The 24,184-nt window shown below is 38.2% G+C and overlaps 1 protein-coding gene across 2 annotated transcripts in view; it reads left to right on the plus strand.

Annotated features, from left to right (window-relative positions):
* The window catches only part of neurl1aa (neuralized E3 ubiquitin protein ligase 1Aa), a 100,362-nt gene that overhangs the window by 51,998 nt on the left and 24,180 nt on the right, over positions 1 to 24,184 (plus strand). For both annotated transcript variants that reach the window (XM_067441005.1, XM_067441006.1), the window contains exons 2-3: positions 9,071 to 9,312; positions 13,033 to 13,354. In XM_067441005.1, coding sequence (XP_067297106.1) covers positions 9,071 to 9,312; positions 13,033 to 13,354 — 564 coding nt within the window. The remainder of the gene's footprint in view (positions 1 to 9,070; positions 9,313 to 13,032; positions 13,355 to 24,184) is intronic.

Below are 24,184 nucleotides of genomic sequence, written 5' to 3' on the forward strand. Positions count from 1 at the left end.
TTTTTGATGGAATCTGAGAGCCTTCTGTCCCTTTATAGAAGCAACTGACAAAATGATGCTTCAAAAAGTTTATGAAGTTTAGTCCAAATGTTCTGAAGAGACTTGATCACTTTATATAATGATCAGATTTAATTCATTCACATTTAAACATCGATCAGTGAAAAAAAGCTCAACCTAACCTGCTTGAAAACTCAAACACACAAGAATAAACCTCATTGGTTCTTGCAGAAGCTCAAACGTGCTGCGTAACACGAGAATGAACAAAAAGTTCTCTACTTGTTCAATGTTTGGCTAAATCATTTTTGTCAATGTTCTGAGTTGTATATGTGAAGTAAATAAACAGACAGTTATGTATTCTTCTAGTGTTGATGCTTCATACTAAGTGACTGCGTGTGTGTGTTCTGACTGATGTGTGTGACGACACTAGAGAGGGGGCATTGTATAAACCAGAGGCCAGGGGGTGTGTGCTCAGCCAGGTGAAACTCCCTCTGTTATTGTGGTTGTTTTGACCAGAATTATATTAGTATATGAATCTTTAGCCAAGCCTGCTGCCATAGTGACTGGCGTGTTGTGGTCACATGTCATGCTTCTCACCTCAGATGGATTAGCCCTGTAGTTGCATGCACAAGTACATCTACATCAATTTGCAAGTACATCTCTTCTTTAGATGCCAATTTCAGCTGATCTCACACTTATGCTGCCATTTTACAAACTTGTATGCTTTTATTTAAACATAAGCAACAAAAAAACATTTTTACAGAATTTGCTATACAGCCAAGTTTTTTAGATTATCTTCTACGTGAGTTAGTGAAATGTAACTGTTTAATGATTCAGGAAAAACAGATTCTCAAGTAGATTATTTACATTATGGTGTCTGATAGCTAAAAACAACTTTACTAATTAATTTACATTGAGTAACAGAACACGTGTACTGTCAGTTAATGTGATTACAAACAAGCTAATGCCTAGAGAAATGAGGACAATGCTTGACATAATCAAACATGAAATACATTTTTTATGACAATTATTTCATTAAACAGATTCTAATTGAACGTTTCCACTCCATTATAATTGATATAATAATAATAATAATATATAATTGAAGTATATTTCGACAATGTACTAAAAATTCAGGCAGGACAACCTGCAGTTCCCCTGTTGTAAAAATGAATCCCTGTTGCATTCACTTTAGCAAATGATTGAGGAAATAATAATATCATTTGCATATGACCTTACATGGCTTATTTAGCCTGCAGCTTTCCCAGAGCAAACACACTACAAATGCACCTAGCACTAAGACAAGAGAACGTTTTTAACATTGAAAAAGCTTGCACACAGCTCAAGGCACATCGAAAAATGATTTTACTAGATCTGTTCGAAATGACGGACTACACACCATATACTTATGGACTCAACTGTGCATTTTTTAAGATTATAATGTCATTCAACATTGGAGTCTAATAGATTTCCCCCTCTGCTATGATATTGAAGCTGAGACAGTTGAGTGTATGAAGTATCCAACGTCCCACTTCAGTTTTTTTTCAGTTAATTGAGTGCATCATTCGGGTATTTAAAGTGTGTCCAGTGTAAACACACTACTTTGTTTACACTACAAACCGGTATAGAATAGTGCATAAGCACGCGGATTGGAAAGCACCTGTCTTTTGTAGCTGTTGCAGAGATGAAACTGGAACAGATAGCCTATTGTACTGTGTTTGTGTCGAGTATGTTTAGGCTGGAGACCTTGCCTCCTTGTGATGCATATAATAGAATACTCTCAAGCGCTCCTTTGCAAGTCACTTTAGATCAAACTTTCTGTATGTTCAGCAAACGAAACTGTGAAAAGTCAGCCTCGGGATGTTCAGTTGTGAAAACAGCTCATGAGCGCTGCTGGCCAAGCAGTTTTATTTTAACACTGAGTGTACGACAGTGTCTGCGATGTGAGGTGTTTTCACCTAACATGACATTCTCTCACCTCCAGTTAGACATCTGAACCGGCCCTGAGCATGTCTGCATGGTAATGATGATGTAATGGGGATAAAGATAGCAGCTACCTTATTCCACACAGCGAATTTAAACCTGACCTTAGCACCTGGACATCCTCTTTAATGTATGCTAAAAAAGGAATACTATTCTAAGGGCCCTATTTTAATGATCCGAGTGCATGTTTTGAAGCACATGGTGCAGGTGCCCTTAGGGCGTGTCCGAATACACTTTTGCTAGTTTAATGGCAGGCACAAAAGGATTTTTGGTCCAAAATAAACATCAAAGTCTCATCTCCCATTCCCTTTAAAAGCCAGTTGCGCTTGAACCATGGCAGATTCGCTATACATGGCAAAAGTTGCGAGCAGAAAGACTTAACGCTTCTCCACAGAGGAAAATTTTTATTTTTTATATTAAAAAAACGTTTGTGTGCTGCTGCGCGTCCCTGTGTGTGTAATAAGCAGTGTACGCGTGTTGTGCACCCGCCTATGGGCATATATTAACGTTCACGGGGTACTTTAGTGCTGGGAAGATGACTCTGTATTTAAACTGGGTCATCAATGTAGTAGAAATGTGAAATTATTTTTGAATTTGGTGTCTTCTAGACTGAGAAAAGACAGAAAATGTATTTTTGTCTCATGGGGATGAAAGACAACAATTCCCAGAATGCTTCGCTGCCCTGTGAGGCCATTCCCAAAGCCACCATCTTCATTACTGTGACTGAGTTAGAGAAGACACTACGATTAAAAACTGAACGTGTCTGTTCAATATAATGAGTGAGTCACCGCGCGAGTATTACAGCACTAACTGCAGGAGTCAGATAAATGAGCTGATGAGGTCTCGTGATGAGAGCTGAGGTAATCGCGACTACACTCGCAGCATACATTCACAACGCGAGTTCAGTCTGGCACGTTTCAGTTCATGCCTTTGCAAGCTTAACTTTCATAGAAATTAATTTGAGAAGTTAAAAGACTTACATTGCTCACCATAGCTGCGTTTAAATGAGTGCCTGTAGCTGCGATCTGAGCTCTGAGTGTGATCTCCCATCCCCCGTGTGCGGGTTCAAAACATGCGGAAATGGCTCCCTCTGCTGGCTGCCCCTTACGAAAGGAAAATATATTTACTAATATATTTTCTTGAAACATATTTTAATATATGGAATAATATATTGATGGTATTATAAAATATATTATATATTCATGCAATATATTGCAAAAGATACAAATGATTGCCGCTTTCAATATATTGCAATATATTGGAAAATATAAATATTAAATCCCACATATGTGAATATATTGCATGATATTTTCAAATATATTGCAATATATTTTTGTTTCGTAAGGGGCAGTCTTTAGCCTTTGCCAAACATTCCTCCTATGATGCAAATATCGTCAATTTGCATCATAGGAGGAGTTTATCCAGAAATAAAATGCATAAATCTCTTGTCTCAGAGGGATATGAGGGGGGGAAAGCACAATCAGTTGAATATACTCCAGGGTTTCTACTGATACAAAGCCATATGCTAATCTCTGAAGTAACCCTTTAAGGTTAGAATGGTTATACAATGCTAGAAACATAATAATCACTGAAATAATGATCCAATCATACTCATAAGCATTTGCCTATTTAAATCCAAACAGCAACTCTTTTTTTTTTGTCCAAGCAGAGTATATTTGTTAAACAGAAAAACTTTATTATTATTATTATTATTATTATTATTATTATTATTATTATTATTATTCAATCAAATATTATTCAAATGTTCAAATGTTTTGATTCAGACTAATCCAGGCTGTTCTTTATGGAATAAACTTATGTAAGAAACATCTTCTGTCCATTGGTTACCTTAAAAAAGAATGTGGTAACCATAGAAATAGCAGCATTATGATGTGTTCGGTAGCCCAGGGTGGAATCTGCTTCTTCTGTGTTGGCTATTTTACTGGCATCTATTACTTACAAAGCGTGTTTGTGTTTCTGCATGTCCGGTGTTGTTATATTTTATGACTTAAGTGCATGTTATATAATACAATTTAGTACGACAACAGAAATGTATTAGAGAGTCAATCTGAATTGTTGTTCACAACCTATTTTAAAGGAGAAAAATGTGGGGTTGGACTTGATTTAATCATTAAAAATATGGAGCCAATATGAGTTTGCTAAATTATTACCTATACCTTTTTCTTTGGAATAATAAGCAGCAATGAATAAATCCTATAAGACCAGGAACAAAAAGACAGTAGTGCCAATTTTAAAATTATAATTGAATTATTTGGAACTTTGGACCTAGGTTGTTGACTGAACATTTAACGCCATATCTTAACTTGTTCTGATATACAATGTATCTTCCACCTTAAACTCAGTTTAGTTTAAAAGTGTGGGACCAACTTCCCCTGTCTATACGTATACAGATGAAGGGAAAGCACACAAACTGAACTCAGCTCAGCAGAAAACGGAAAGCTTTTGCCATGGCAGCGTTGCTAAGGAACATGAGCTGCTACTTAACCTCCATTTTCTGTCTGACAGCTGCAGCTCTTGTGTTTGCTAATGTATTCATTTCAGTGTGCTCAGACTATGAGTGTTATACACAGTGTCCGTCTGCAAACAGACCTGCCCACACACACACACTTACAGACACGTGTGCAACGTGCAAGGCATTTCAAGCAAACGCTTTTATACGATAACGTTTTGTCATGAGATGGTTCCACATTTACATGGTCCTCTGGTTGCCAGATATAGACAAAAATGTCTAGTCTTTATTCTCTGCTCTTGCGACCAGTGTAGCCTTATCGGCATTGCTCAGGAAACATGTCATTGCCCACTATCAGTTTGTACATGGGAGCCACAATAGCTGAGAGGACTGGTGTCATCACTGGATGCTCCTCCAACTGTGCCATTATGGACCTGTGAGGGTGTGTTATCTTGTTAAAGGAGCCCCTTGCCAACTAGGTGAATGTTGGACATGAATGAATGTAGATAGGACAGCCATAAAGCTGGAACCTCTCATGGATGTCCCTAAATGTGACATTGTGCCAACTGAATGCATTGTAGATCATTACTGTGCCTGTGTTAAAACAGATAATCACCTTATGTAAATAAAAACATCAGAATGTATTACTCTGGCCATTCTTAAGGCCTCATCTGCATCTAGTCTGATAATAATAATAATGTTGGTAAAACACACACAATGAAACTTAAGCTGCACGGGTTAATCATTAAAAGATCACGATCTCAATTAAAACACCAGCACAATCTTATTCCTAAATGACAACAATTGAGCTATAAACTAGGGATGTCCCGATCAGGTTTTTGCCCTCGAGTCCGAGTCATTTGATTTTGAGTATCTGCCGATACCGAGTCCCGATCCGATACTTCTATAATACATAAAAAAAGAATAAAGAAGAGCGAAACAAAATAAAATTAAAATTTTATTTTATTCACCTTATTTTAACATTCAACAACTATAATAACATAAATTCTTCACTGTTGGATTTTAGTGCAACAGTAAATATAAAAAAGTCCGGGACTGGAGTTGCACAGAGCAGGAAGTACAATGGCGATATCAAAAGCTCACCTATACTCTCACAGATGCAGAACAATTCATTATGTTGGTGTGAAATAAACAGTTATGGAAATTAAATAATCTGCTCCCAAAAATCCCGAAAAAAGTCTGTTAGTGCCTCAGTGACAACTTCACTCAGAGTAGACGTCGATCTCCGCTGTCAATCATGACATCACACAGCCGTTTTTATAGCATCAAATAAATAACTAAAACTAAACTTATTTAAAAAACGAACACTTGAAATGAAATCACTGTGATGATAACTGCCTACAATGACACAAACTAACTTTGGGGAAAAAATAGTGTAATTTGATTGAAGTGTAATTAACAATGCTTTTCAGGTTTTTATAGGTCTAGCATTAGTTTTTAGGTAGAGAAATTGAATAAAGTAGGCTAATCAAATGTAAAATAGCTGCATATTTAACTGTTTAAATCAAAGACTAATCCTTACAAAAGCTATTCAATCAAGAGCAGTGGGTGATTTGATTCCTTATCTTTTCTTTGACATTAAACAGACAGCATGGCTACTGCCCCTTTAAGACCTAATGGAAGGCTCTGCGTCGTCTTTCTCGACTGTATAAAGTCCTCTTAAGGCATATTCGGACTATGTCTGCTTGGATACTCATCAAGATGGACATGTTGACATACTTCTTGTGTGAGTTGGTCAGTTTAAGTGCAAGACTTGAAAGAGAACTCAATATTTGCACGCTGTGAGACGAGTGCGCGCTTTCGGATGATGCTGACAGATCAGCGCGCGCGCGCTCTCATTCCCGTCTTCTCTACACAAGGGTGATGACGGTGAAAATGACTGCTCATATTCACGAACATACGGCAAAACTCGCATGAATTGAACAAAGTTTACACAGATAGACCGTTTTGCCCACGTTTTTCTTTTATTAGCGCTGTTGTAATTACTGAGGAGCCAGCACGTGTATCCATCAATAGAAACATACATAAAGCATTATTTTCAGGTTACAACCCATATTATTGATGCGTCATCACTCATCAGATGTGAGATGAACCACGGTGCAAGTGCACACCTTTTACAAGGCACCCCTGCTCACCTCACCCCAGAATATACATATATATCCGAGTCCTGATCGGTATGTAACGTCCGATTCCGATCGAGTCTGATATCACGCGATCGGGCCCGATTTCCGATCACGTGATCGGATCGGGACATCCCTACTATAAACCTTTGACATTTCTCAAAACAATTTGTACAAATAGCAAAACACCATGGATAACCTGCAAAAAACATCTCTCAAAAGTAAATATCTGTGTCAATGAACATGTCAGTGCTATCAGAATGACAAGTCCTTGTGTCATTGTGTACGGATAAGACAGTCAAATTGTTTAGTCATGTTGTCAATATAACAGTTTACTCTGGAGGGATGTTCTGATGGAAATATGGCTAAAGTTTTGATGACAATTATTGTCAATTGTAAGTTACATCTTAGTGTATGTGTGAGTGTAATTGCAAGAGAATGGAAAAGATTCAAATTTACACTCTTACTGTTTGTACTGTTTTTTTAATTGACAGAACATGTCATTGACATAGGAAAAACTGTACATGCGGTGCTGTAGAAATATATCAATATCTGCTAGTTGATGTTTCATGAGAAGCACCTTCATTAGAGAAAGTCAAGATTCACCTGGGAGCAATTTACCAATTCAGAAAAAAGTCTAATGGAAATATAGAAAGTATAGAAATATGCTTGACATATTATGATAACTTGTTCAACCATTTTGCATGTAAATACTTATGAGCTTGTGCCTAAATGTTGAGGGGAGTGAGACTATTCAGAGACCCAATATACATTTGATCAACATGCATCTGATAATGTAGGAAACAAAAGAGAATTTGACATAAGGATTTGCAGGGATGTACCAAAGCATTTGCAACTTGTTCAAAGAAATGAGAAACTGTTCTTTTTGATGTGCACAAGTGACACAATGATGTGAGAATTGAACAGGTAGTTTTGATAATTTCAATTCTGATCTGAGAAATGTACCAAAGCGACTGAGAAAAACTGTAAAAAATGTATTTGTCATTGAATAACTCTTAAGAATTTCCTAAAAAACGTTGATCCATCCAAGTCTTTATGAGTATGAATTTCAAACGTGCATCTCTAACTAAAGACAGTAACTAAAGACAGACTTAGTTGTTAACATTGCACTCTCAGAAAAAAAGGTACAGTGCTGTCACTGGGGCGGTACCCTAAGGTACAAAAGTGAAAAGGTACATCTTTGTATCTTACTCACCCCTAAATGGTACATATTAGTACCTTAAAAGGTACATATCAGTACTTCAAGAGTGCGAATTAGTATCTTAAAAGAACATATTAGTACCTTTTTGGTTTTGTACCTTAGGGTACCACCCCAGTGACAGCAATGTACCTTTTTTTCTGACAGTGTGCCTAGAACAAAAAAGGTTTGTTATACGATATAATGATAGATAGTATGATAGATGGATAGTACAAGAGAAAGATAGAAAGAGTACAACAGATCAAATGATGAATGGACATGTGGACAGAACGATAGATAGATAGATAGATAGATAGATAGATAGATAGATAGATAGATAGATAGATAGACAGACAGACAGACAGACAGACAGACAGACAGACAGACAGACAGACAGACAGACAGACAGACAGACAGACAGACAGACAGACAGACAGACAGACAGACAGACAGACAGACAGAAAGCTATAATGATAATACAACAGGCTGATAGAAGATAGAAGGCCTAGTTTAAAACGACTGCATTTTCAGGTATAACATGTTGAGAGATAAGGATGCAATAGGGTGGAGAGCTATATTGATTTGGCACATGGATGAATAATTAAAAAACAGATTCAAAATAGCATGCCCTGTATTTCCTGCACCTCTACTCAGGAATGGAGATACACACACACACACACAAACACACACACACACACACACACACACACACACACACACACACACAAACACTTGTAAATGAGAAAAAGACTGGCTGTAATGCAGTAACAATAATCAGTTTTCAATTACATTTTCAACTCAATTTTCCATTACGTGACTACAAGCAAAGACATATTTGTAGTGCAACATGCTGTCCAATTCGTAAACAAATAGCGATAATTAAATACTGTAGAAAACGTTGTCGCATTTTACGCTTCAGTACTGAAATTGTACCGGTTAGTGCAGCCTTTTGGGAAAAGATGAATCAGATTTATCTGCAAAACTAAAAAACATTTTCACCAATGAAAATGTTGTACTCAAATACTGTGTGAAATGGGGTCAGACAAATCTCACCATGCAAAGGCTGATGCTGTTTTATGCGGTTCATTGATTTGAAAGTAAAGGCCAGGCTTTAGTCATATTGAGCTGGGGGTCTAAACATGATTAAAGCTGAGAGAAGACTTATTTTCACACCATTATGTATTTTTATATTGTTTATATATTAAGTAAAATGAGCATTTGCAGTATTTTACCATATTGACAGACCATGGTTTATAAATCATCTTTCTTTCTCTCTTCTAGACTCTCTGGGTGGACCGTTCCCTTCAACAGCTCACCGATGCCACCACAAACCGAAGCGCTGTTTACCCTTGCATCCATGCGGCGGTGTCCCCGTGAGCCCCCTTCTCTTCCACCCCAATGCTAAAGGGTCTCAGATAGTTATGGATCTAGCACAGAGGAGCGTCAAACGGCAGGCCAGCTTCTGCAACGCAATCACGTTCAGCAACCGGCCCATTGCTCTTTATGAGCAGGTCCGCTTAAAGGTAAGAACAAGGAAAGGCAAAGATCAATCTAGGGCATATTTGGGAACTGTGGGATAGGGGGATGGTGGGTCTGGAATACTCAAGTAGACGACATACAGGCGCATGTGAACACTTCCGAGTGTCTGCTGCAGTTGATGTAACATACGCATCTGTCTTTTTAAAAAAGGTGTAGGGTGTAATTTTTTTCAATGGTAAAATACGCAATTCATAACTAGAGATGAACCGTTGTATCGACCAATAACCAATTATTTTCTCTTTTAGCTAATGGCCGATTGTTTAAATACAGCTGATGATCAGGCACGATTATATCCTGTCAATTGAATTTAGGGTAAGTTAAAGGGATACTCTACTACTTTTCATATTGCACTATGTTATTCCCTTAACTAAAACGAGTTGATTCATACCTCTCTCGTCTCAGTGCGTGCATTTAATTTCTCTGACGCGCGGTGACGATCTGGTAGTATTTAGCTTAGCCCACTAAGCCCAGTTCATTCACTATGGAACCAAACAGAGATCAAGTTAGAAGCCACCAAACACCTCCACGTTTCCCCTATTTAAATACAGTTACACGAATAGTTGAACGACCTAGTATGGTGACACAAAATGAAACGTGACGCTTTTCTTAGCGGGTTAAAAATGAACTATAATGTATGGGGGAATAGCACAGAGTACTTCGACTCGGCACAGTAAAAAGTCACGCCTGAAAAATCCTCCCTCACATCTCCCTCCCCCTCTCTCATTTTTGTCAATAGGGGGGTTTTGTGTCACCATACTTGATCGTTCAGCTATTCGTGTAACTGTACTTAAATAGGGGAAACGTGGAGGTGTTTGGTGGCTTCTAACTTGATCTCTGTTTGGTACCATAGTGAATGAACTGGGCTTAGTGGGCTAAGCTAAATGCTATCAGATCGTCACCGCGCGTCAGAGAGATTAAGTGCACGCACTGAGAAGAGAGAGGTATGAATCAACTCGTCTTATTTAAGGGAATAACAGTTTAATATGAAAAAAACGGTAGAGTATCCCTTTAAAGTTCACCCCCCCGAAAAGGAAAGTTCTGTCATTTATTCACCCTCATGTCGTTCCAAACCCGTAAGACCACAAATGAAGATGTTTTTGATGAAATCGAAAGCTTTCTGACAAACAAAAATATCGACTTTATTCAACAATTTCTTCTAGTCTGTGTCAGTGAAGTAGCATAAACAGCACAGGATTTTCTAGTCCTACAGCCGAAGGTGTGCTCACGTGGTGCTTACGTGAACGGCGTCGGCCAATGCTGGAAGTGCTAAAGTGTTTACACTGCGTCAACAGTGTAAGAGGCTGACAGAGGCTAGAAGAAATTGTTGAAGAAAGTTATTTTAATTCGTTTTTTGCGCACCAAAAGATATTTTCCTCGCGTCATTAAATTAAAGGTTGAACCACTGGAGTCACATGGGCTATTTTAACAATGTTTTTACTACCTTTCTGGGCCTTGAAAGTTATAATTAAATTGCTGTCTATGGAGGGGTCAGGGAGATCTCGGGTTTCATCACAAATATCTTAATTTGTGTTCCAAAGATGAGCAAAGGTCTTGAGGAACAACATGAGGGTGAGAATTTAATGACAGGGGGTGAACTAACCCTTTAACGAGACAATGACGTATTAACAGATGAAAAATAGCTACATTAAAGCAGGCTTTATTTGACCCTATGAATCACCCATAGTTCAACTAAATCTCATTTGAGTATTTGCAGACTGTCTGCTTATTACTTGCTTATTCTAACCCTAACCCTACTAGACTACTAATACTCTACTAACACTCTAATGAGAGTTAGTTGGTGCAGTATTACTTATAATTAACAGAATGTGTCAAAGGGACTATCAAAATAAAGTGAAACCAACTTGGGCTGCACTCATACAGTAAATGCATACTGTTCTGATGCCAAAATTCAAATCACGCATAATATGCATACTCTAGTGCATGTGAAAAACAAAAACAAAGAATACTTAAGGCTTCAGGGAAATGTGTTTAAAATTTCAATTTGTTTCCACAAGAGGTGCAAAAATGCGCTTCACCTTTCACATGGAAACGCCCGCAATAGTGTTTTCTTTTTTCTGTCTTTTTGGTTTGTCCCTCTACCATTACAGCACTTTAAACGTTCCACTCTAGTGAAGTTCCCTCAATGTCAATGCAGTAACAATCTAAGATAAACAGTCCTACCCCAGACTATGACTCTCAATCTAGCCTAACCAGTTATTCTACCAACATACACAAATGGTTTTGTGTGTAAACTCACTCCTTAGTCAAGTTCTCAATAGTGATATTCTCAGTAGCGCAGGGCCACTGTCGCATAAATCATCGTGGTCTTGAAATGTTTGTGATGCTCATTCCTGGAGTTGTAAATCAGTTCCTGTAAATCAAATAAAACAGAGCTTCTCTAGTCCAAACACACCACATGACTGCCTCATACATCCCCTGAATTGTCCCCTACCATTTACAACCATCACAAAACATGCCCCGTTTGGCCTTCGGCACTGCTGCAGAAGGAAATATTTGATGGAATTCAATAATCACATGTAAAGGTTTTAAATGAAAGAATTGGAACTTTTCAACCCACAGAACAATTAAATGCTAATTAATGTTTCAGTTGGTTCTCTGTGACAGAAATAAAATTAAACAGAGTGAATTAAGAATTTTGTGTTTGGGAATATACATATTTTTTGCTGCTGCTTGTGGCTGCATAAAGTGTGTCCCATATGCTATATTTGTTTTTGTTTTTCTGACATTTGTGTGTGTGTGTGTGTGTGTGTGTGTGTGTGTGTGTGTGTGTGTGTGTGTGTGTGTGTGTGTGTGTGAGATGTATTTTTGGGTACATGTCAGTTTACTTTATTTTGCTATCCTCACTTATATTAAATTACATAAAATACTATATATATATATATATATATATATATATATATATATATATATATACACACACACACACACACACACAACAAATATATGTAAACACAAACGTTTGGATGCAATTAAATGCGATTAATCAAAATTCATTGATTTGACAGCATTAAAAAGAATGTCACTAATTTAGCTATACATCCTTAAAAAGGTCTACGCAAATTATACTTACTAACCAAATACACTATGCCCTAATCAAGCTGTGACACATTTTCAGTGAGTAATTTGTTTGTCAAAAAGGAAAATGGCCATTAAGATTTCACTGTGGGCGGGGCTACTGAACAAAAAGCAGAATGGAAGAGCTTACATTGCATTAAGACACCCATCCTGACGGGCTGAGGTTTTACTATATTTGTGAGGACACATCTGGCTCTCGAAACTATAAACAAACACTCTCACCATCAAACACACATACAAACACTTCACAGCAAACTAACCAAAACAGAAAGAAAAGAAGAAAAAAAATCAGTCTTGTAGCTTTTAAGTGTGGACCACTTACAACTTTCTGTGTCTGTTTCAGTACATTTAAAAAGTCTCAGAATATAAATGTTTTGTCTTTATATATATATAAAGATGCAACTGTATCTTATCTACCTCAATTAGGTGCATATTAGTACCTAGAGTAAGTAAGGTTACAAAGATTCCCCTTTGAGGGTACTGCCCCAGCTGCTGTATGCCTAAAGGTACACTCTTTGCAAATATTTTTGAGATCGAGCATTTCTGTGGTATGCAATGACTCTGCCTTATATTGTAAAAATAACAGATGCTTTTTTTCCTGTCTTTAGATAACTAAAAAGCAGTGCTGCTGGAGTGGTGCTCTCCGCCTGGGCTTCACTTCTAAAGACCCCTCTCGAATCAACCCCGACAGTCTGCCCAAATACGCCTGCCCTGACCTGGTGTCCCAGAGCGGCTTTTGGGCCAAGGCCCTGCCAGAAGAGTTTGCAAACGAAGGAAACCTCATTTCTTTCTGGGTGGATAAGAAAGGGAGAGTATTTTACCGCATCAATGATTCCAGCCCCATGCTGTTCTTCAGCGGCGTTCGGACCACAGAGCCACTGTGGGCCCTCATAGATGTCTACGGTCTGACCAGAGGAGTACAACTGCTGGGTAAGAAAAATAACTGTCTGCATAGTTTAAGGACAGGTCTACATTTTCTGCTCTAACAGAGTGTTAAATCAAAATGCTGAACTTTGTGTGTTTTATTTTAGATGCAGTGTATTTTACACTGTAAACCTGAATAAGTTGGCAAAACTCAAAAAAATCGGTAATAAAAATAATAATTAGTTCTGAAATGTATGTTTAAGTAAGCTGAACTTGCAGATTTTAGTTTTTATACTCATACATTTGAATTGCTCTTACCTTTAAATATTTTAATAAGACATTTAAATTAATATGATAAACTTTTTAATAAATGTTTTCTTGTTAATTGGTAACACAATGCTTTGATAGCAGTAGCATAGCATAGCATAGCACTTGCTGAATGAGTCATTTTAACATTTACTCTATCAGCCCAGTTTCAGTCCAATTTAAATTTGTCTAAATTAAAAGAAACAAGTTCATAAAACTTAAAACAATGAAACAATTCCGATTATTTAAAATGTGCAGGTTTGTAATGTGCACGCAAAATAAAAAGAAAGTTCTAAAAGGGATCCCCTGGTGTTGAGACTTGTATGGCTTAATATAACATAAATGATGTCTCTTACTGAATTATGTAGTAGAAAACCCATGAAAGATCTACGTTATTTAAAAAATCGATTTTATATTTGGACCATGGGCGGCGCCATTTTGTTTGCGTTCTAGGTTGATGACGTAGATTGGTTGAACTCCTCAATCAGCTGGCATTACCCGTAGCTATTTTTACCACAACGCAACTCGAAAATTGTTTCAGAGTTAAACAAAACCAATGAATTGCTTTGTAATTGTACTTAAAACACACTCAAATATACATGTGCAAACAAACTCACCTACACAAGTCACAAACAGATCGGCGGCCGGGCACACCTGACAGACTGCGTTGTCTCAATCGAGATGTTGGGCTGCTCAGTCTCCACGACAGGGGCTGAATCCGAAATCGACCCCCTTTACCTTGAAATAGGGCATTATTTGAAGGGATGGCCATTTGTAGTGTTGTCCGACACCATAGGGACATGTTCGAGTGCAGTCATTCAGTCTCACGTTCACCGCAATAACGAGTGTACAGCCGATTTACACACAACAGCTGTCCGACTTCACGCACTCGATCGTCTTCATTAACTCCTTCAAGTTGTATTAGTGAACAAAAGTAGCGAAAGTAATTTGTGTCTTAAAAGTGAAAGTTTAAAGATTGAGGTTAATTCACTAAGCTTGTGCTCAAACTTTAATGCACAAACAATCCCATGCATCATCACCAAAACATCCTGCCTCTCTTCCTCCTCACGTTAACTTATCCCATCATCCTACCTAGATATTTCCCTCTGCTGGATACATTAGGCATTACAGTTAATCTACTGCATATCAACAGTCTAGATATCAACACAGGGCATAGTGATTGAGGGTTATGTATGCGCGCACGCAGTGCGTGTGTGTTCGCGCCGATCTGTTGGGGTGTGTGTGTGTGTTCGCGCCGATCTGTTGGGGTGTGTGTGTGTGTTCGCGCCGATCTGTTGGGGTGTGTGTGAGTCTGTGTGAGAGAGAGAGTTTGTGTGCACATGTATGTTTGAGTGCGTGAAGTCGGACAGCTGTTTGTAAATCGGCTGTACACTCGTTATTGCGGTGAACGTGAGACTGAATGACTGCACTTGAACATGTCCACTATGATGTCGGACAACACTACAAATGGCCGTCCCTTCAAATAATGCCCTATTTCAGGGTATAGGGGGTCGATTTCGGATTCAGCCCCTGTCGTGGAGACTGAGCAGCCCAACATCTCGATTGAGACAGAGCAGTCAGGGGTGTGTGTGTGCCCGGCCGCCGATCTGTTTGTGACTTGTGTAGGTGAGTTTGTGTGCACATGTATGTTTGAGTGTGTTTTAAGTACAATTACAAAGCAATTCATTGGTTTTGTTTAACTCTGAAACAATTTTCGAGTTGTGTTGTGGTAAAAATAGCTACGGGTAATGCCAGCTGATTGAGGAGTGCAACCAATCTACGTCATCAACCTAGAATGCAAACAAAATGGCGCCGCCCATGGTCCAAATATAAAATCTAGTTTTCTACTACATAATTCAGTAAGAGACATCATTTATGTTATATTAAGCCATACAAGTCTCAACACCAGGGGATCCCTCTAAATACTCATAAATGTTCATTTCATTTAAATAATTTGTTTAATTTGAGATGGTTCTATTCAAAGCAATTAATCATTTTGAGCGTTATGGTTTACAGTGTATGCATACGTTTCACCTTTACATGAACAAACAATTAAATTCTTGGCATTTAACATCCTTTGTCTATGAAAACCTGTTAATCAAGCAATCACACATTCAGCATGCATGTGTCAGGCTGTCTCCTTTCTATGCAAAATATTCTGTCTGTTAACTCTCTAAGTTCTTGATAGAAAAATCAAGTAGTTTAACTCTCCATAAACACTAGTGATGTCCAATTATTGAACTAATAATTTCCCAGGAAGTAACTGGTCAAAAGCCAGTTCAATAAGCTAAATGAATCAAACATTATTTCTGTGATGGCATAAGACACGCAGCCGAAGTAGCACGTCCGACTCAAAAAGAACTGAATGAGCCGGTTCAACCAACCGTTGACATTTGCAGAGGATTACAGAGGATGAAGAGTGAGTTGCTGACACTACACGCATGCGTGTGTATCACCAAGGACGTGAATTATATCAGCATTATGCGTTCACAGACAACTTTATTTGAATGTTTCAATATGCATTGACTCAAATGACTTTATTTGTATGTTTCATTTATACTGAGTTGTTAGAAAAGAAATGCTTAGTAACATCATTGCGAGTTGACGCAAGGAACCGGTGAATCGTTTTAAAAATTTTTTTACTGGTTTATTGAAAGAACCATTTGTGGAAATTAAATGGACTATACCTCAGTAATCTACACCCCCAAAGCTTGTACAGTCCTTTACCTCTTTGTGGGTTTGACATTTAATTCTGTAAAATTAGGCCGTTTTGATTTATATTATGTTGAAGGTTTGATGATCGCATTAGCTTACATGTTTATATCGCTTGTTTTTGCTTCTTCTTCACTTGTTTTTGGATCTGGTCATTCTGCACTATTCCAGGAGATGCGTAATAGCATCCACTACTGCATAACAGTGAAAACATGGATTGCCGGAAAAACTCATCAATGGCGGGGAAACGTGTCATATATGACAGAAAATCTTGCCAATGATGGGGAAAGAGTTAAGCTATCATTTATCAATTTGAAAATTATTTTTCACTGAAATACCATGAAGAAAAAAATATCTTTAGGACTATTATTCAGACACATTTTTTTCACAAATGGGACATCATTACATCTTTAAACTAAGGTGCCTGTCCTTCAACATGTCCTTTCCTCAAATCATCATTTACCCTATTTAAAGCATTAAGTTATTGTGTATATTAGGCTGTGGTGTGGCAAGCAGCGGGGCGAGGGACCGCGAGAGCGGGCCGGTGATTAACGTTCACGAGTGCCAGCTGCGTGGCACACCGGTCTCGTCTCGCGGCCATGTGACGGGAGCATATAAGGAGGAGCAGGAGCTGCGAGACGAGACCGGTGTGCCACGCAGCTGGCACTCGTGAACGTTAATCACCGGCCCGCTCTCGCGGTCCCTCGCCCCGCTGCCTGTCACACCACAGGCCTTACAATATGTGACCCTGGACCACAAAACCATGTCATAAGGGTCAATTTTTTCTTATTATTGAGATTTATACATCATCTTAAAGCTAAATAAGCTAATATGTAAATAAGCTTTCCATTGGTGTATGGTTTTTTAGGATAATATTTGGCCAAGATACTGGAATCTGAGGGTGTAAACAATTCTATATATTGAGAAAAACGCCTTATATGTTGTCCAAATGAATTCCTTAGCAATGCATATTACTATTAATAATAAATAATAATAGTATAAAATAAATATCTTGATCTCTACTTAATATCCTAATGATTTTTGGCATAAGAAAAATAATTTGATGCATACAATGTTTTATTGGCTATTGTTGGCCACAAATATACTGTGCTACTTATAACTGGTTTTGTGGTCCAGGGTCACATATGTGCTAATAGTTATAAAGTTGTCTTGAAAACTTTTATTTTTTACCGTTTATGTAAGTGTGTGATCAAGAATAGCTCTAGCTCTAAATACACAATAAATCAGAGAGCTTAAACTTGAAGGCAGCGGTCTAGATGTATTGCTGTATATAATCACAGTCAACATTGTCATGAGCAGAACATACCATACGCCATGCTTTGATGTACCGTTGTGTGTATGCATGCTTGTGTTTGAAGTGGAGGTTTGGCGGTAAGAGGCGAGACATTCACATCTCACACGCATACATGCAGCAGGCTTTAATGCTGTCATCCCCCAGGGTTAATTATAGAACCAGGTCACATACACCAGAGATAGCTCCATTTATCCTAATTGAGCACTGTGGCAATTGACGGCAGTCTCTCTGTCTGCTATCTGTCCACGGTGTGGGATGCGTTTCGTTACGTGTGCGCGAGTAACTTTATCTGTACCTTTGCCTCACAAAGACAGCGTTGACATGCACCGCTGAACCTATGTTCTTCGACGGTCTACTGCCACTCTGAAACCAAAGAGTGTGTATACTGTACATGTAAGCCTGCTTATTTCAACCGCCTATATTAGCAAAAAACAGCACTGTCCATGTAAGCAGCACGGTACTTCATAGCACAAGCATATATAAGATTCAGCACAAAAAAAATATCAAGTCCATTTTTTTTTCAACAGACTATGAAGAAACGTAAAAAAGCAAACTACTCATCCGACACTTGAAACTTTTCACATCTCTGCAGTACGTCACATTCTCCCAGAAGGGTTTGTAAATGTGTGTAGAGCCTGAGAGAAAGATCAAAAGAGCTCTTCCTGTATTTCCATCAAACGCTGCTCCTGGAGTGCTGATGCCAGAACTGAAACAATCACATTTGAGTCTCAATTTCCTGTGGGCTGACATGTAATGCCCTTATTTACAGGACACAGGAAGGAAGAACTTGTGACAGTACACAAAGCCAAGAATCAAAAAATTACCCTATTTAGTATTTCATTTCTTAATAGACTTTTGCTTGGCCTTATTGTGAACTGCTAGTGCTCAACCAACACTAACCAACAAACATTAGCAAGTCACCCAAAAATGTATTACCATTGTAATGATCTTAAGGGTGAACTTGACCTTTAGCCTCCACATCCCAGTTAAAAAGCTTTAAAAGTAGCTGCTGGCAGCTGTTTCAGAAGGGGGTAGTCCTCCACAATCATATGCAAACTCAAAGTCAGGTCTAACTTCATTTTGGTCTAGACTGCCTACTTTTCTCGATGGATGAAAATCCAATGGATAAAAGCCCCAACCTACATTTTTCTTCTTGAACATTCTGTCTCGCTAAGAAATGTTGCATTACAAAAGAAAAACAGGGCGTGAATGCAGTTTCGTGTTAACCTCGGTTCTTGTGCTTAAAATGCAGCTTTGATTGGGAATGGAATAACCATTTGTAAACCATTCACAGAATGAGGCTTGAAAATGAATTTGATCGTTCGATGGCCCATTTGTACAGATGCCATAAATTCTTTCTTGTAATTTCAACCGCTCTTATCTTTTGATTCGAGTGCCTCGGGCCTAAATACATGATAAAATTTTTCTCATGCACCTGCGACTTTGAAACACACACACACACACACACACACACACACACACACACACACACACACACACACACACACACACACACACACACACACACACACACACACACACACACACACACACACACACACACACACACACACACTCCTCTAAGGTCCCTGTCCAACTAAATAACATGCATATTATGCTGGTGTTTATGAGCATGCATTGTTGAAACGTACATTGATCATGGTCTGAAGTTGACGCTACGGTTGCCACACACACATTCGAGGACCGTCTCTAAGTTGACATTTAATAAATACACCATATCTCAAATCACTTTGATTATTTTATGTTGTGAGTCTTGGGAAAGACTATTTCCTGTCTAAGACTGTTTGTACTTTTTACTACAAATTAAGACCAACATTGCTAAAGGTGATTTTATTTTTCTATGGTTAAAGTACTTTCTAGCCTGACACCGCAACATTGGCTCAACCAATGGTGTGCATTTGTGAGTGTGACTATCTGTGTAACAAACTAATAACTGTTTGAGAAACCTGTTTGAAAACAGTATTTTTGCAGTTCCATTTTGTGGCACTAGTGTCGCAGAAATTAAACACTTCATCTTTAAGAGAAGGCTATTGCAGTCACTTTAAAATAGGCAGTGACACTGATATACTGTATCCTTGCTTCTAAAAGGTGTTAAAATTCCCAACACTAATAAAACTCTGACAAGTACAAAATATAGCTATGAGCAGTAATCAGCCTGCACGTACTCATTCATTTCTTAGAGACAACGACTCACACACTGTGATCTCCTGCCTGTTGAAATTTCTCATGTAATATCCGCTCCTCAACTCTTTTGATCTCCCCTGCAGCTAGGAGGTGATACTATGACAGTTCTGCAGGCTTCTTTCTAGCATGTGATTAAAGTCTAGCTGGACCTTGAACCTTGCTAGTGTGGTGTAGTTTTCAGGGTTCCAGAATATAATGGTGAAATTAAATCGTCCCCTAAGGCATTTGGAAATGCAATGAGGCTGGAATGTTGTTTAATAAATAACCCAGCCCTCAGCTACCTTCCCCTGAAATACACTGGCCAGGCTAAATGCAGCAAAAGCTAAGAAGCCATCTTCTCGGCAAGCACCAATCTCGTTCTTGCTGAAGCTCAAACGTGATGTGTAAAATGGGAATGAACCTCATTGGTTCTCTCTGAAGCTCAAACATGATGCATAAAACAAGAATGAACCTCATTGGTTCTTGCTGAAGCTAAAACGTGATGCCTAAAACGAGAATGAACCTCATTGGTTCTCGCTGAAGCTCAAACGTGATGCGTAACACGAGAATGAACCTCATTGGTTCTTGCTGAAGCTCAAATGTGCTGCGTAATAGAAGAATGAATCTTAGGGTGCTTTCACATCTCTAGTTCGGTTCATTTGGTCCGAACCAAGGGCAAACAATTATACATTGTTGCATTTTTCAGCTTTTTTGGTTCCTTTTCACACCACACTGATTGCTTTGGTCCGAACCAGTTGAAACAAACCAAAACGCAGGCATGTGACAACATCCACATAACTCATTGGCCATGGCGTATTTCCTAAACTGCTTTTCGATTGTTCAGAATTTACGTATGGATAAATAGTTTGCAAAGCCAGCAAACTATAACACTATCTACTACACTGTGTGTATTTACCACAGTATGCAAACAATACATTTCTATAATGAAGCGCGGATGCGACGTGAAAACAACATTCTAATGCACTGCAGACGGCGAGCGCGCATGACTCAAGCGGAGGCATGCATTAATTATTCTTAACTGACATGCTCATCTTCCCGAAAATATTTCCAACGATCTATCAGGTAATAATGTCATGCACACAATGTCGGCGCAGCTAACTACGGCAGCTGGTTCAGTCCAAAAATGATCAGTACTTTTGCAGTTGGTTCTGTTCGAGGTCAGATCACGTTCTCACCACAAACAAACCGCTCCAGAGTTCGTTTGAAAGCGTACCGAGACCACTTCTTCAAGGAGGTCTCGGGACGCTTGTTTGGTCCGCTTTTGGTGCGTACCCGAGTGCGATTGCTGCTTTCAGACCTGACCAAACGAACCGCACCAAAGAGGGAAACGAACTCTAGTACGATTCAACCGAACTAAATGAGGCAGGTGTGAAAGAAGCTCAAACGTGTCAAAATGTAGTCACATAGCTGTCATTAAAAATATCTTTAATTGTGCTCTGAAGATGATTGAAAGTCTTACAGGTGTGAGTAAAAGATGACAGAATTAAAATGTTATTTTACTTGGGTTTAACTTTAAATGCTTTGTGTTACAAGTGTTCAAGTAAACTAGAGAAATACAAAACTCTCTATACGCATGTCCAGAGCAGCTCCTAATGGGATTGCAAATAGCCTGTCAAACATCTGGACTATGTAGCAAGAGCACAGCACCTCGTTTCCATAGCATTAAAGATGCTAAACTGCAACTTACCTACAAGAAAAGGTAACTACAATTTTAAGATCGAATAACTAAATATTCATAATACCTCAAATTCAATTTAATTAAAGTGGAATGAGTTTCCTCATTTTCTGTCATTAAAAAAACATACATAATTATATAACATAATTATAAGCTAAATTAGTGAAAATGAGTGCTAAGTTTACAAAAATACCAATTTTGATTGACATGCAAGTTTGACTTGGCTATGGTCAGTCATTCCAGGCTAAATATCCCTAATTGAAAGTCCCATGCTGAAAGCATAATACTCCAAAAATAATATCTTAAATATGGACTATTTACACAATTCGGCCAGAAAGAGTGAATTAGTGAGACTGATGTGTTGTTTCTGTGCGAGCACACATAATGGGTATTAACAGTAGTAATTGCATTTGTTTGACTGGCTGACTGCATTGGGGTGGAATACATTAAAGAAATTAGAACAACAGATGTTTTACCATTTGGCTATTTGACAGTATTTTATGTTTTGAGTACAAGGTGGGAAAAAAATTAAGAAGTGCTTGTCAAGGGGTCAGATTCTGTTTTTAAGAGCTCGAACCCAACACAGGAAGCTCTGGGAAGAGTGCTCAAGGTGGCGGGAAAGTGTAGCGTGACCCATCCCAAAAGAGAACACCTTCCTTTTCCTGCTGTTGAGTGTCCTTATATCCCTTCTCCAAACTTAGAACTCCCCTTTTCTTTCATTTTCCTCATGCCAAGGCCTTGGGACACCCAAACATGGACAGTGCTGCTGAGATAAGGTGTGGCTGTCTTATATATAGGCAGAGCACTTCAGGGCCTCTTTGAGGGAGTTATGGGCGAACATCAGTTTATAGACCGCTAGATAAACATCCACATATTTAGGACTACACAGACCTTCTCACATTTCCTGGGTCAGAGTCCTGGTGCAAAATTTCAGTATGCCTTCAATTTGCTGGGTTAAATTAATCACGGGGGTACAAATGAGAAAAGCCTTGGACTGTTAAAGGGTTCACCCAAAAATGAAGAATTCTCCATGATTTACTCACCCTCAAGCCATCCTAGGTGTATATGAAATTCTTCTTTCAGACGAATACATTCAGAGTTATATTTAAAAATGTCCTTACTCTTCCAAGCGGTATAATGCCCAAAATTTGAAGCCCAAAAAAAGTGTATCCATACATCATACATATACTCCACACAGCTCCTGGGGTTAATAAAGACCTTCTGAAATGAATTGATGGATTTTTGTAAGAAAATTATCTATATCTATATTTAAAGTAAAACATCTAGCTTCCGTCAGACTGCCTTCCATGTTCAACTTAAGCATAACTGGCGTGACGATGATGTTGCACGTAACGTGTTTTGAACTGTGAGAGGCGTTACACTTTCTTTTTAAGATGAATATGGAAGACAGTCCATACATACATACATACATACATACATACATACATACATACATACATACATACATACATGTCAAATGTACACCTAGGATGGTTTGAGAGTGAGTAAATTATGGGATAATTTTAATTTTAGGGTGACCCATCGCTTTAACATTGTTACTGTAATGGGGTGGGGGAAACAAATAATACATAACAATGAGTTCACAATTTACAGCCAAAAAAAACAGTTTTTCCAGAAGCAGAGCGTTTTTATAGCATGTTAATATAAAACTACCAAGACAAATTTGCATTTTGCACCTTTCAATCGTTTACAACCAGAAACGTGTATCACAGCAAAAAAAAAAAAAAAAACGTTTCTTATATATTATTTTTGGCTCATTTCCAATTAAAATATATATATTTTTTAAACTGCTTCCACTAAATATGTAAAATGACATTAGGCGTTTTTTTTTCTCGTTTTCTGAGGGAACTTTTTTTTAAACCCCATTGAAAGATAATTTTCCTTGTTTTAAGCAACAACAAAAAAAATTAATAAAAATAAACACAATTTTAATTTGACTGAAAACAAGAACAAATATCTCATGGAATTTTAATTATCTAGTAAATACATCTTGATTTTCAAAAAAATACTAAATAAGAAAAGTATTTTTTGCAGTGCATAAATGCAAAATTGGCTGATTTTGATTCCATGTGATGTGAGTCAAGGAAACCATGATTGGCCTGACTAAAAATTGGATGTGAGCCACATTGAGGGTCTTTTGTGGCTTTCTGAGTGTATTTGGCTATATACGTGCGTTTCAGAGACCGAAAGTGAGAAATGGCCTCAGGGAAGGAGGTTTGTGACCCAGAGATCATTTGTCAATGGGTCCACGTGTTGCCTGTGTGGCCATTATTCCAAACAAAGAGACCCAACAGCCAAGCATGGCATATAGCCAACACGCTGTACTGAAACCTCTCCTGTCTCCCCCTACTGTTTCCCTCAAACACACACACACACGCACGCACTTACATGTACCATATGCACCAGCATCACACTACCCTGTGGGCCCCACGCTCTCTTCCCACGTCCAGTTTTTTGTTCATATTGAACCTCTAACAAACTGGGATACAATCATGAGCTTTGTGCAACAGAACTAAAAATGTCCTTTCATTAAAATGAGAATGACATGCACATAAAAGATATAGCTACTTCTATAATAATAGATGAAATTGTAAATAAACAAGAATTTAAAATGGATAAGAACCTTATACAGTGCCTCAAAGTAAAATGAAAGCAAAGAAAG

The sequence above is a fragment of the Pseudorasbora parva genome, chromosome 4 (assembly GCF_024679245.1).
Source record: "Pseudorasbora parva isolate DD20220531a chromosome 4, ASM2467924v1, whole genome shotgun sequence".
NCBI lineage: Eukaryota > Metazoa > Chordata > Actinopteri > Cypriniformes > Gobionidae > Pseudorasbora > Pseudorasbora parva.